Source organism: Nerophis ophidion, linkage group LG03 (assembly GCF_033978795.1).
Source record: "Nerophis ophidion isolate RoL-2023_Sa linkage group LG03, RoL_Noph_v1.0, whole genome shotgun sequence".
Lineage (NCBI taxonomy): Eukaryota > Metazoa > Chordata > Actinopteri > Syngnathiformes > Syngnathidae > Nerophis > Nerophis ophidion.
This window is the reverse complement of record NC_084613.1, coordinates 81,525,914-81,540,705: the sequence shown is the minus strand read 5'-3', so window position 1 is coordinate 81,540,705 and position 14,792 is coordinate 81,525,914. Positions and strand designations below refer to the sequence as shown.

Below are 14,792 nucleotides of genomic sequence, written 5' to 3'. Positions count from 1 at the left end.
ACACAGGCGAGTGGTCCATCCTGGGTCCCGACGAGCGGTCCATCCTGGGTCTCGACTCTGGACAGCCAGTACTTCATCCATGGTCATCGGACCGGACCCCCTCCACAAGGGAGGGGGGGGACATAGGAGAAAAAGAAAAGAAGCGGCAGATCAACTGGTCTAGAAAGGAGGTCTATTTAAAGGCTATAGTATACAAATGAGTTTTAAGGTGAGACTTAAATGCTTCTACTGAGGTAGCATCTCGAACTGTTACCGGGAGGGCATTCCAGAGTACTGGAGCAAGAACGGAAAACGCTCTATAGCCCGCAGACTTTTTTTGGGCTCTAGGAATCACTAATAAGCCGGAGTCTTTTGAACGCAGATTTCTTGCCGGGACATATGGTACAATACAATCGGCAAGATAGGACGGAGCTAGACCGTGTAGTATTTTATACGTAAGTAGCAAAACCTTAAAGTCACATCTTAAGTGCACAGGAAGCCGGTGCAGGCGTATTGTGATCAAACTTTCTTGTTCTTGTCAAAAGTCTAGCAGCCGCATTTTGTACCAACTGTAATCTTTTAATGCTAGACATGGGGAGACCCGAAAATAATACGTTACAGTAATCGAGACGAGGCGTAACAAACGCATGGATAATGATCTCGGCGTCTTTAGTGGACAGAACGGAGCGAATTTTAGCGATATCACGGAGATGAAAGAAGGCCGTTTTAGTAACGATTAATGGGTTGTTGAATTGTCAAGTTGATTTAGTCACCAAAATGATAAGAGCACATGTTTTCTAACCATAAGTCAGTCTTCAAGTTAGTCCTGATGTCTCCATCTCTGCATACCTACAAACATTACCAATTCTGGCAATAAATGCATAGTGTATGTTTGCACATTCCCAGATAAAGCTGACATATTTTGGTATAGCTAATAGACTGGTACTGTAATGTTGATGTTACGGCACGGCCCCCAACAGGTGTTCCCTTTTATACGTGTGATCGACTTTGAGTCTGGTCTGATGTTTTGCAACCTCCACCAGTCAACAGCGGTTGGGTCCAAAATTGATTTTTATACAAATGTACTTTGGCAAAAAGCAGGAGTGTGACATGTCCTGTAGAGGGCAGGTGACCCTAACCTACTGTCAACATAACCTTTTTTGTGACCGCTGTCTTCTTGGTATCTTTTTTGTTTTTTTTTTGTTTTAACTTGGGCATTTTTTACACTCCTTATTTGTAATTTGTTGTTATTAATCTTTACCTGTCTTTGTGGATTGCTGTGAGAAAACACAGCAATCTTTATTTATTCTTGTTTTTGTTTCATTTTGTTTCTTTGCATCTGTGCTTTTTCTGGAGTTAGCTCTGTGAATCTATGAACCCACCCTGTGTTTCGGTGTTCTAGAACTGCATGGACCCAGGGGAGCATTTTGATCGGACCCAAGCGGGGATGATGGCGGACACTTTGGCTTATCAGCTCACATGGGAAACGTCCAACAAAAGGGGCGGGAAGCAAACAGAAGCAGACTGGCTGTTGGGCTTATAAAAGTAGGCGAACCCTTCCTCCGTCCTTGCAGCACCTCGTGAGGATCACTTGTTGTTGCGAAGCCATGGTGATGAAGTGCACCGCAGTGTGCCTCGTGGCACTGGCCTTCGTCGGCAGCTTCTGCGATGCTCAGTACCCGATGCCAAATCGGAGACAAGACGATGGCGGTTCCCAGCAGTCAAAAAACCCCTTTGAAAAGCCGGTCACCTGGATTTACCCTGAAGATCCTCAGCCTCCGCCCAAGGTTGATGTGACCATTGAGATCAGGCACCCCGTCACCCCTACGACCGTCGCTGTGGACTGCCGGGAGAGGGACGCACATGTGGAGGTCAAGAAGGACTTCTTTGGAATAGGCCAGATGGTCAACCCTGAGGACCTCACCCTGGGAAACTGCGGTGCCGTGGGGGAAGACACAACGGCTCACGTGCTGATTTACGAGTCGGAGCTGCACAATTGTGGCAGTGAGTTAAGGGTAAGCCAAACTCTTACCCATTGTGGGACGATTTTAACGACCTTAGTTTGTAATCATACTTTCTTTGTTTGTTTCGACTCGTAGATGACCGACGACTCCCTCATCTACCAGTTCAAGCTCTTTTACAGTCCCGCCCAGTTAGTGGGGACCCCTATTGTGAGGACAGGGAACGCTGTTGTGGTTGTAGAATGCCACTACCCGAGGTGCGCCTGAACTAGACTTGTAGATTCTATACCTCCACATTGTCTTATTCCAATGTAATGTTTGTTATTTGGCCCACGCTGTGGTTGGAACATTTGACTCGCCGCATCCCACTTTACCTTGTGTGACCTTTCTGTTTATGAAATGTTCAGGAATCACAACGTGAGCAGCCTACCCCTCGACCCACACTGGGTTCCGTACTCTGCCGTCAAGGTGTCCGAAGAGTTCTTGTACTTCAGTCTGACCCTCATGACCAGTGAGTGTTTTTTTCCATTGTCCCCACTGCGTACTTTTTGGAAACGTCTTCTAACCTCTGCTATTTTGACAAACAGCCGACTGGATGCACGAGAGGCCTCGCTTTGAGTACTTCCTGGGTGACATGATTTACATCGAGGCGTCCGTCAAGCAGTTCTACCACGTGCCCCTTCGCGTTTATGTGGACAGTTGTGTGGCTACGCTCTCACCTGATATTAACTCCAACCCCAGATATGGCTTCATTCAGGACGGGTAAGGAAGATCACACTTGAAAGAACTTTATCCATCCATCCATCCATCATCTTCCGCTTATCCGAGGTCGGGTTGCGGCGGCAGCAGCCTAAGCAGGGAAACCCAGACTTCCCTCTCCCCAGCCACTTGGTCTAGCTCTTCCCGGGGGATCCCGAGGCGTTCCCAGGCCAGCCGGGAGACATAGTCTTCCCAACGTGTCCTGGGTCTTCCCCGTGGCCTCCTACCGGTTGGACGTGCCCTAAACACCTCCCTAGGGAGGCGTTCGGGTGGCATCCTGACCAGATGCCCGAACCACCTCATCTGGCTCCTCTCGATGTGGAGGAGCAGCGGCTTTACTTTGAGTTCCTCCCGGATGACAGAGCTTCTCACCCTATCTCTAAGGGAGAGACCCAAACTCATTTGGGCCGCTTGTACCCGTGATCTTATCCTTTCGGTCATGACCCAAAGCTCATGACCATAGGTGAGGATGGGAACGTAGATCGAGCGGTAAATTGAGAGATTTGCCTTCCGGCTCAGCTCCTTCTTCACCACAACGGATCGGTACAACGTCCGCATTACTGAAGACGCTGCACCGATCCGCCTGTCGATCTCACGATCCACTCTTCCCCCACTCGTGAACAAGACTCCTAGGTACTTGAACTCCTCCACTTGGGGCAGGGTCTCCTCCCCAACCCGGAGATGGCATTCCACCCTTTTCCGGGTGGAATGCCGGGAACTTTATGTTGATATGAATTCCAGAATCGAGTTGGATCGATCCATGTTCCAATCGGTGCAGATGTGCTGGTAGAACACATTCAAACACAACAAAACGAGGTTGCTGTAGATCAGGTTGTATTACAGCTCCTTGTAGTCCTTCTCCATAGGATTTGATCTACATAGTGGGCGGTTTAGCTCGGCTGGTAGAGTGGCAGGTTCGATTCCCACTTCCGCCATCCTAGTCACTGCCGTTGTGTCCTTGGGCAAGACACTTTACCCACCTGCTCCCAGTGCCACCCACACTGGTTTAAATGTAACTTAGATATTGGGTTTCACTATGTAAAAGCGCTTTGAGTCACTAGAGAAAAAGCGCTATATAAATATCATTCACTTCACTTCCAGCTTTGTTTTATTTCAGATTCATTCATATGAACATATATCAGTTCAATGGAGCATAATCATTTTGTGGTAGACGCGACTAGTGGCTGTGTGGGGCGGTATAGCTCGGTTGGTAGAGCAGCCGTGCCAGCAACTTGAGGGTTGCAGGTTCGATCCCCGCTTCCGCCATCCTAGTTACTGCTGTTGTGTCCTTGGGCAAGACACTTTACCCACCTGCTCCCAGTGCCACCCACACTGGTTTAAATGTAACTTAGATATTGGGTTTCACTATGTAAAAGCGCTTTGAGTCACTAGAGAAAAAGCGCTATATAAATATCATTCACTTCACTTCACACTTTAATTGGGTCCTATTTGTAATATTATTTCAAATCAAGTCTCAAGTAAAATAATGTTACTTTCAAAAAACATGGAACTAATTGAATGCAACATATCACAGTTATGAAGTGAAGTGAATTATATTTATATAGCGCTTTTCTCTAGTGACTCAAAGCGCTTTACATAGTGAAACCCAATATCTAAGTTCCATTTAAACCAGTGTGGGTGGCACTGGGAGCAGGTGGGTAAAGTGTCTTGCCCAAGGACACAACAGCAGTAACTAGGATGGCGGAAGCGGGAATCGAACCTGCAACCCTCAAGTTGCTGACACGGCCACTCTACCAACCGAGCTATGCCGCCCCAATAAATAACTAATTTCACAACGTACGACGACTTCTGTTTTGTTTGATCAGCCGTTTTACTGCCGTGTTACAGGCACTTTTTGTAACAATTAAAATATGTAAATAAACATTGTGTAAATAACTAGTTTCACAACGCACAATGACTTCTGTTTTGTTTGATCAGCCGTTTTACTGCCGTGTTACAGACACTTCTCAAAACAATTAAAATATGTAAATAAACATTGTGTAAATAACTAATTTCACAACGTACGATGACTTCTTTTTTGTTTGATCAGCCGTTTTACTGCCGTGTTACAGACACTTCTCAAAACAATTAAAATTTGTAAATAAACATTGTGTAAATAACTAGTTTCACAACGCACGATGACTTCTGTTTTGGTTGATCAGCCGTTTTACTGCCGTGTTACAGACACTTCTCAAAACAATTAAAATATGTAAATAAACATTGTGTAAATAACTAATTTCACAACGCACGATGACTTATTTTTTGTTTGATCAGCCGTTTTACTGCCGTGTTACAGACACTTCTCAAAACAATTAAAATTTGTAAATAAACATTGTGTAAATAACTAGTTTCACAACGCACAATGACTTCTGTTTTGGTTGATCAGCCGTTTTACTGCCGTGTTACAGACACTTCTCGAAACAATTAAAATTTGTAAATAAACATTGTGTAAATAACTAGTTTCACAACGCACAATGACTTCTGTTTTGGTTGATCAGCCGTTTTACTGCCGTGTTACAGACACTTCTCAAAACAATTAAAATATGTAAATAAACATTGTGTAAATAACTAATTTCACAACGTACGATGACTTCTTTTTTGTTTGATCAGCCGTTTTACTGCCGTGTTACAGACACCGTTTGGAAACACTGAAGGTACGTACGTAAATAAACATTACAAAATATTTTGTACCGGTATAAATCTGCGGCTTAGGGTCTGGTGTGGCTAAAATATGTCAAAATATTTATTTCTTCTAAAATATACATTTATTTGTGACAAATAAATGTATAAGAAACATCTGTGTGTTGACTCATTATCTATATTGCTGTACACTGACTACTCTTAAGAATATCTCTTAGTATTTATTGTCCCTTGACAAGATGTAATGAAACGAAAATGGCAGAAAAAAGAGGTTCTTACTATGGATATTACATCGTACGGTTTTCGGTTATTTTAAGTCCGGTTTACTGCAATTTCTCTGTGAACTATTGTCGTATCGCCACTGCAATAGTTCCACTTTAAAGTTGTCTTATTATGATTTCTGTTTCTACATTTTAAAACGCTTCCTTGTGGTCTGCATAACATTGTAATGTTGCATGGATTTTATTTTACAGACGATTTTCAGAATGCGCCGTCTTATTTACGTGCCAAGCTCCCTTCGAACTGTGTCTCAACCCCGTCAGCCATTTGGTAGTTTTTAGCGCTGTCGTATCAAACCGACAGACCCGATATAAGTTAGAACTACACGCTACTTTTTAGCAGAACATTTAGGTATGCATGTGCATGTAGGAGCCAGTCTGCCCCACAACAAGAGAATTGATTGATTGATACTTTTATTAGTAGATTGCACAGTTCAGTACATATTCCGTACAATTGACCTCTAAATGGTAACACCCGCATAAGTTTTTCAACTTGTGATCATGAACAATATTACGGGCTTACACACACATCCACAAAAATATACGCCACACATACACACCCCACCACCCCAACCCAACACCCTCGACGCAAATCCCATAGGGGTGATGAATGGATGGTCGGCGCCTGAGAGCTGCGGCGTACCATAAAGACCCTGAACTCCCTTCCCTCTGTTGCTAGATATTTCAAGATGTATGTTGTAATATGTATATGTTTTTTTGCTATGGAGGTTTTTTCCCACTCCAGACTGGGCCCCCTTAGTAGCCCAGTCTAGATTGTATTTTTTCCCCATCTTTTACGGGGGTCCACGTTAATCAATTCATGGTACAAATATATACTATCAACATAATACAGTCATCACACAAGTTAATCATCATAGTATGTACATTGAATTATTTACATTATTTACAATCCGGGGGGTGGGATGAGGAGCTTTGGTTGATATCAGAACTTCAGTCATCAACAATTGCATCAACAGAGAAATGTGGACATTGAAACAGTGTAGGTCTTATTTAGTAGGATATGTACAGCCAGCAGAGAACATAGTGAGTTCACATAGCATAAGAACAAGTATATACATTAGAAGTACATTTGAGTTGTTTATAATCCGGGGAGATGGGATGTGAATGGAGGAGGGTATTAGTAAAGTGTTGAAGTTGCCTGGAGGTGTTGTTTTAGGGCGGTTTTGAAGGAATATAGAGATGCACTTACTTTTATACCTGTTGGGAGTGCATTCCACATTGATGTGGCATAGAAAGAGAATGAGTTAAGACCTTTGTTAGATCGGATTCTGGGTTTAACGTGGTTTGTGGAGCTCCCCCTGGTGTTGTGGTTATGGCGGTCATTTACGTTAAGGAAGTAGTTTGACGTGTACTTGGGTATCAGGGAGGTGTAGCGGATTTTATAGACCAGGCTCAGTGCAAGTTGTTTGACTCTGTCCTCCACCCTGAGCCAGCCCACTTTGGAGAAGTGGGTCGGATTGAGAAAAAGAAGGAACTTGGTGAGTACAACTTCATAAAAATGGTAGACTCAGGGTAAATATATGGAGATATCCGCTGACATAACAAAGGCAAAATACATTACTAGTCTCCAATTCCGAATAGCTGGTTTGTTTTATACATATCTCCATGGTTTGAGTTCCGATACACAAAAGGTACCAACTGGTATAAAATGTTGGTTATGTAAAACCGGGCCCCTTCAAGAATGTTTTCTTTTTTTTAGTCAGTGGAATGACAGATAGTGCCGCTTTCTGTATCACAGACTTTACAATCATTTCATTTAAATTGGATTTTTAAGGCATTAGAGAAATTTCAAGATAACGAAGCAAAATATTTCACTGATTCGCGCTATGCAGGGTGTCAGCATCTTTTAACGGAATAGCAGACACATTTTTCTTTTTTGGCTTAGGAACTTTTTTTTATAATTTTATTAATCAGTCCAACAAAATAATACACAACAACACAATAATAATACAATTCCGACTCCAAAACCAAACCCAGCCCAGCAACATTCAGAGGACACACACATGACACAAAACAATCCAAAAGTAGCCAAACAAAAATGATTAATATCAACTACAGTGTCAATATTAATAATAATTCCAACATAACAGTGATTAGAAATCCCTCTCTGACATTATCATTGCAGCCATTTATAAAAAATGTAATAAAAACATTTAAAAAAAGAGCAATAGTGTCACAGTGGCTTACATTTGCATCACATCTCATTAGCTTGACCAACACATTGTGTCCAATATTTACCACAAAGATAAAATAAGTCATATTTTAAGTTATTTTAATAGTTCAAACAAATTAAAATAATGTCAACACTAAATGGGCCGTAGTGTGTGAATGTGAGGGTAAATGTTGTCTGTCCGCCTACTGCCTGAATGCAGCTGAGATAGGCTCTAGCGACCCCCTGCAACCCCAAAAGGGACAAGCGGTAGGAAATGGATGGATGGATAGATCCTATATTCCAATATATGACTCATAATTATCTCAACTAAATGCAGTTTTTTCTACTGATATCATTTCCATAGATTGTGTATACCAGTCAGTATTTATTACGTGTGTATACCAGTCAGTATTTATTACGTGTGTATACCAGTCAGTATTTATTACGTTTGTATACTAGTGAGTATTTATTACGTTCGTATACCAGTAAGTATTTATTACGTTTGTATACCTGTGAGTATTTATTACGTGCGTATACCAGTCAGTATTAATTACGTGTGTATACCAGTGAGTATTTATTACGTGCGTATACCAGTAAGTATTTATTACGTGTGTATACTTGTGAGTATTTATTACGTGCGTATACCAGTCAGTATTTATTACGTTTGTATACTTGTGAGTATTTATTACGTGTGTATACCAGTCAGTATTTATTACGTTTGTATACCAGTGAGTATTTATTACGTTCGTATACCGGTAAGTATTTATTACGTTTGTATACCAGTCAGTATTAATTACGTGTGTATACCAATCAGTATTTATTATGTCTGTATAACAGTCAGTATGTAATATCTGTGCATTTCAGTCAGTATTTATTACGTGTGTATACCAGTCAGTATTTATTACCTTTGTATACCAGTGAGTATTTATTTTGTGCGTACACCAGTCAGTATTCATTACGTGTGTATACCAGTGAGTATTTACCACGCGTGTATACCAGTCACTATTAATTGTGTGTATACCAGTCAGTATTTGTACGTGTGTATACCTATCAGTATTTATTATGTGTGTATACCGGTCAGTATTAATTATGTGTGTATACCAGCCAGTATTTATTGCGTGTGTATACCAGTCATTATTAATTATGTGTGTATACCAGTCAGTATTTATTACGTGTGTATACCAGTCAGTATTTCTACGTGTGTATACCTGTCAGTACTTATTATGTGTGTATACCAGTCAGTATTTATTATGTGTGTATACCAGTCAGTATTTATTACGTGTGTATACCTGTCAGTATTTATTATGTGTGTATACCAGTCAGTATTTATTATGTGTATATACCACTAAGTATGTATTACATGTGTATACCAGTCAGTATTTTTGATGTGTGTATACTAGTCAGTATTGATCATGTGTGTATACCAGTCAGTATTTTTTACGTGTGTATACCAGTCAGTATTAATTACGTGTGTATACCAGTCAGTATTTATTACCTTTGTATACTAGTGAGTATTTATTATTCGCGTATACCAGTCAGTATTAAATACGTGTGTATACCAGCCAGTATTTATTATGTCTGTATACTAGTGAGTATTAATTACGTGTGTATACCAGTCAGTATTTATTACCTTTGTATACTAGTGAGTATTTATTATTCGCGTATACCAGTCAGTATTAATTATGTGTGTATACCAGTCATTATTTTTTACTTTTGTATACCAGTCAGTATTTATTATGTGTATATACTAGTAAGTATGTATTACATGTGTATACCAGTCAGTATTTTTTACGTGTGTATACTAGTCAGTAGGGCTTCACGGTGGTAGAGGGGTTAGTGCGTCTGCCTCACAATACAAAGTTCCTGCAGTCCTGGGTTCAAATCCAGGCTTGGGATCTTTCTGTGTAGAGTTTGCATGTTCTCCCCGTGAATGCGTGGGTTCCCTCCGGGTACTCCGGCTTCCTCCCACTTCCAAAGACATGCACCTGGGGATAGGTTGATTGGCAACACTAAATTGGCCCTAGTGTGTGAATGTGAGTGTGAATGTTGTCTGTCTATCTGTGTTGGCCCTGCGATGAGGGGGCGACTTGTCCAGGGTGTACCCTGCCTTCCGCCCGATTGTAGCTGAGATAGGCGCCAGCGCCCCCCGCGACCCCGAAAGGGAATAAGCGGTAGAAAATGGATGGATACTAGTCAGTATTTATTATGTGTATATACTAGTAAGTATGTATTACATGCGTATACCAGTCAGTATTTTTTACGTGTGTATACTAGTCAGTATTAATTGCGTGTGTATATACTAGTAAGTATGTATTACATGTGTATACCAGTCAGTATTTTTTACGTGTGTATACTAGTCAGTATTAATTGCGTGTGTATATACTAGTAAGTATGTATTACATGTGTATACCAGTCAGTATTTATTACGTGTGTATACTAGTCAGTATTAATTGCGTGTGTATATACTAGTAAGTATGTATTACATGTGTATACCAGTCAGTATTTTTTACGTGTGTATACTAGTCAGTATTAATCATGTGTGTATACCAGTCAGTATTTATTATGTGTGTATTCCAGTCAGTATTTATTATGTTTGTCTACTAGTGAGTATTTATTACATGCGTATACCAGTCAGTATTTATTACGTGTGTATACCAGTCAGTATTTATTATGTGTATATACGAGTAAGTATGTATTACATGTGTATACCAGTCAGTATTTTTTACGTGTGTATACTAGTCAGTATTAATTATGTGTGTATACCCAGTCAGTATTTATTACCTGTGTATACCAGGCAGTATTTATTATGTGTGTATACCAGTCAGTATTAATTATGTGTGTATACCAGTCAGTATTAATTATGTGTGTATACCAGTCAGTATTTTTTACGTTTGTATACCAGTCAGTATTAATTATGTGTGTACACCAGTCAGTATTAATTATGTGTGTATACCAGTCAGTATTTTTTACGTTTGTATACCAGTCAGTATTAATTATGTGTGTACACCAGTCAGTATTAATTATGTGTGTATACCAGTCAGTATTTTTTACGTTTGTATACCAGTCAGTATTAATTATGTGTGTACACCAGTCAGTATTTATTATGTGTATATACCAGTAAGTATGTATTACATGTGTATACCAGTCAGTATTTTTACGTGTGTATACTAGTCAGTATTAATTATGTGTTTATACCAGTCAGTATTTATTACGTGTGTATACCAGTCAGTATTTTTTATGTTTGTATACCAGTTGGTATTTATTACGTGTGTAAACCAGTCAGTATTCATTACGTGTGTATACCAGTCAGTATGTAATATGTGTGCATTTCAGTCAGTATTTATTACGTGTGTATACCAGTGAGTATTTATCACATGTGTATACCAGTCATTATTAATTATGTGTGTATACCAGCCAGTATTTATTACGTGTGTATACTAGTGAGTATTAATAATGTGTGTATACCAGTCAGTATTTATTATGTACGTATACTAGTGAGTATTATGTGTGTATACCAGTCAGTATTAATTTTGTGTGTATACCAGTCAGTATTTATTACGTGTGTATACAGTTAGTATTTATTACGTGTGTATACCATCCATCCATCCATCCATCATCTTCCGCTTATCCGAGGTCGGGTCGCGGGGGCAGCAGCCTAAGCAGGGAAGCCCAGACTTCCCTATCTCCAGCCACTTCGTCTAGCTCTTCCCGGGGGATTCCGAGGCGTTCCCAGGCCAGCCGGGAGACATAGTCTTTCCAACGTGTCCTGGGTCTTCCCCGTGGCCTCCTACCAGCTGGACGTGCCCTAAACACATCCCTAGGGAGGCGTTCGGGTGGCATCCTGACCAGATGCCCGAACCACCTCATCTGGCTCCTCTCGATGTGGAGGAGCAGCGGCTTTACGTTGAGCTCCTCCCGGATGGCAGAGCTTCTCACCCTATCTCTAAGGGAGAGCCCCGCCACCCGGCGGAGGAAACTCATTTCGGCCGCTTGTACCCGTGATCTTATCCTTTCGCTCATGACCCAAAGCTCATGACCATAGGTGAGGATGGGAACGTAGATCGACCGGTAAATTGAGAGCTTTGCCTTCCGGCTCAGCTCCTTCTTCACCACAACGGATCGATACAACGTCCGCATTACTGAAGACGCCGCACCGACCCGCCTGTCGATCTCACGATCCACTCTTCCCCCTCTCGTGAACAAGACTCCTAGGTACTTGAACTCCTCCACTTGGGGCAGGGTCTCCTCCGCAACCCGGAGATGGCACTCCACCCTTTTCCGGGCGTGTATACCAGTCATTATTAATTATGTGTGTATACCAGCCAGTATTTATTACGTGTGTATACATTTAGTATTTATTACATGTGTATACCAGTCAGTATTTATTATGTGTGTATACTAGACAGCATGAGTTGGACTATCAGCATACCGGTATATAATTTTTTTTTTAAATATTATTGTTTTTGTTATAACGCGTATTGAAATAAATGCATTTTGAGTCTTTGATGACACGTGACTAATTGGCTGCAGATCACCAAGAAGACAAGTTTGCAGTCATCGGGACGTTCAAAAAAAGATGTTGCATGTTTTTCTCTACGTTTTCTCTCATTGCTGGACTGTCTTACCTGCAGGTGTTTAGTCGATGCCAGCATCACGGGATCAAACTCCAGATTCATGCAGCGCACGGACGAGAACAAGCTTCGGTTCTTGTTGGAGGCCTTTAGGTTCCTGGGCACTGACGGAGGTGGAGGCGGAGGTGGAAAGGGGAAACAAGGTGAAATCGACTACTCCAATAGGATCTACATCACCTGCTACCTGAGAGCCACGTCCACCAGCCACAGCATTGATTCCGAGCACAGGGCCTGCTCCTACATCGATGGGTGAGTGATCGAAAGCGAGACACTTCCTGAGCACCAGGTGCTAGCGAGACTCCTTGTGTCACCTTTTCCCTGAGCAGCTGGAGGGAGGCCAGCGGAGTGGATGCAGCTTGCGGCACATGTAGTAGCGGCGGACACCAGTCCACCGGTCAAGGTGTGGTGAACAGCGGTGGAAACACAGGTTGGAATCCTTCTACGGGTACAGGGGGCGGTGGCTCAACCACCACTGGAGGCGGGAAACCATGGCTCCCACCCCGCCAACGACAACAAAGCTCTTCGGACGGCAGCACTTCCTGGAGCACCGGTGGCAAACCCTGGACCCCCGGCCAACAACAACAACAAGGTTCTTCGGGTGGCAGCACTTCTTGGAGCACAGGGGGCGGAACAGTCACTACCTGGGGCACCGGGGGCGGTGGCGGGGGCGGTGGCGGTGGCGGTGGCTCAACCACCACTGGAGGTGGCAAACCCTGGACCCCCGGCCAACAACAACAAGGTTCTTCGGGCGGCAGCACTTCTTGGAGCACCGGGGGCGGTGGCTCAACCACCACTGGAGGTGGCAAACCCTGGACCCCCGGCCAACAACAACAACAAGGTTCTTCGGGCGGCAGCACTTCTTGGAGCACCGGGGGCGGTGGCTCTACCACCACTGGAGGTGGCAAACCCTGGACCCCCGGCCAACAACAACAAGGTTCTTCGGGTGGAAGCACTTCTTGGAGCACCGGGGGCGGTGGCTCAACCACCACTGGAGGTGGCAAACCTTGGACCCCCGGCCAACAACCAGGCCAAGGTACCTGGAGCACTGGCAGCGGTGTAACAGTCAGCTCTCCGGTTGTTAAAAAAACCCTCAGTGCCTGGGTCTCCGGCGGCGGTTCAAGGAAGGGCCGTTCCGTGACAGAAGGTATGTCCTGTTTTTACACAGCTCGATAGTATATTATAGATAAAATATATATTATAATATCCATCCATCCATCCATCATCTTCCGCTTATCCGAGGTCGGGTCGCGGGGGCAGCAGCCTAAGCAGGGAAACCCAGACTTCCCTCTCCCCAGCCACTTGGTCTAGCTCTTCCCGGGGGATCCCGAGGCGTTCCCAGGCCAGCCGGGAGACATAGTCTTCCCAACGTGTCCTGGGTCTTCCGGTTGGACGTGCCCTAAACACCTCCCTAGGGAGGCGTTCGGGTGGCATCCTGACCAGATGCCCGAACCACCTCATCTGGCTCCTCTCGATCTGGAAGAGCAGCGGCTTTACTTTGAGTTCCTCCCGGATGGCAGAGCTTCTCACCCTATCTCTAAGGGAGAGACCCAAACTCATTTGGGCCGCTTGTACCCGTGATCTTATCCTTTCGGTCATGACCCAAAGCTCATGACCATAGGTGAGGACGGCAACGTAGATCGACCGGTAAATTGAGAGCTTTGCCTTCCGGCTCAGCTCCTTCTTCACCACAACGGATCGGTACAACGTCCGCATTACTGAAGACGCCGCACCGATCCGCCTGTCGATCTCACGATCCACTCTTCCCCCACTCGTGAACAAGACTCCTAGGTACTTGAACTCCTCCACTTGGGGCAGGGTCTCCTCCCCAACCCGTGGCTATAACAACAATTATATTTGATAATAATTATAACAATAAATATAATTGTATTAATGATAACATGTCTTTGTTTCTCAGAAGAGATAGTCTGGAGGGGTGCAGTCACGTTGGGTCCCATCGCCATCGGAGAGCAGAAATAAAGCCAACATTCCATGGAAATCCAAATAAACCTTCACATCGGTTGACGACTGACTGGATGTCATTTCCTGCACAACGCTACGACCTCTGTTTCAGCAAAAAGAAAGAGGGGGGAAAAAAATTAAAATATTCAGTGTCCCAAAGAATAAAACCTTTTGAAATTGCCACTTCTGTTTGCATTGTCGCTTTGTAATGACATGAAATATGTAATAAAAGGCACTTTTTTTTTTTTTTTTTTTTTCCCCAAGTCAGATTGTAAATGTTTCCATCTGATGGAAATAAAATTGCAATTGTTTTGTTGAAACGCTGGTGTCCTGATCTGCATAGTAAACAGGAAGCAAGTGCCGCCATTATTCCGTGTGGCGCTAAACAAATGTGTCGAACAGCCAAATAAAT

The 14,792-nt window shown here is 43.0% G+C and overlaps 1 protein-coding gene across 1 annotated transcript; it reads left to right on the top strand.

The window, feature by feature from the left end:
* Window positions 1-1,470: 1,470 nt before the first annotated feature.
* On the top strand, window positions 1,471-14,563 carry LOC133550120 (uncharacterized). The gene is made up of 7 exons (XM_061896200.1): window positions 1,471-1,994; window positions 2,079-2,197; window positions 2,348-2,451; window positions 2,528-2,702; window positions 12,422-12,670; window positions 12,748-13,565; window positions 14,337-14,563. Exons 1-7 carry the CDS (start codon window positions 1,587-1,589, stop codon window positions 14,396-14,398), a joined length of 1,935 nt encoding a protein of 644 aa, XP_061752184.1. The 5' UTR covers window positions 1,471-1,586; the 3' UTR covers window positions 14,399-14,563.
* Window positions 14,564-14,792: the final 229 nt, after the last annotated feature.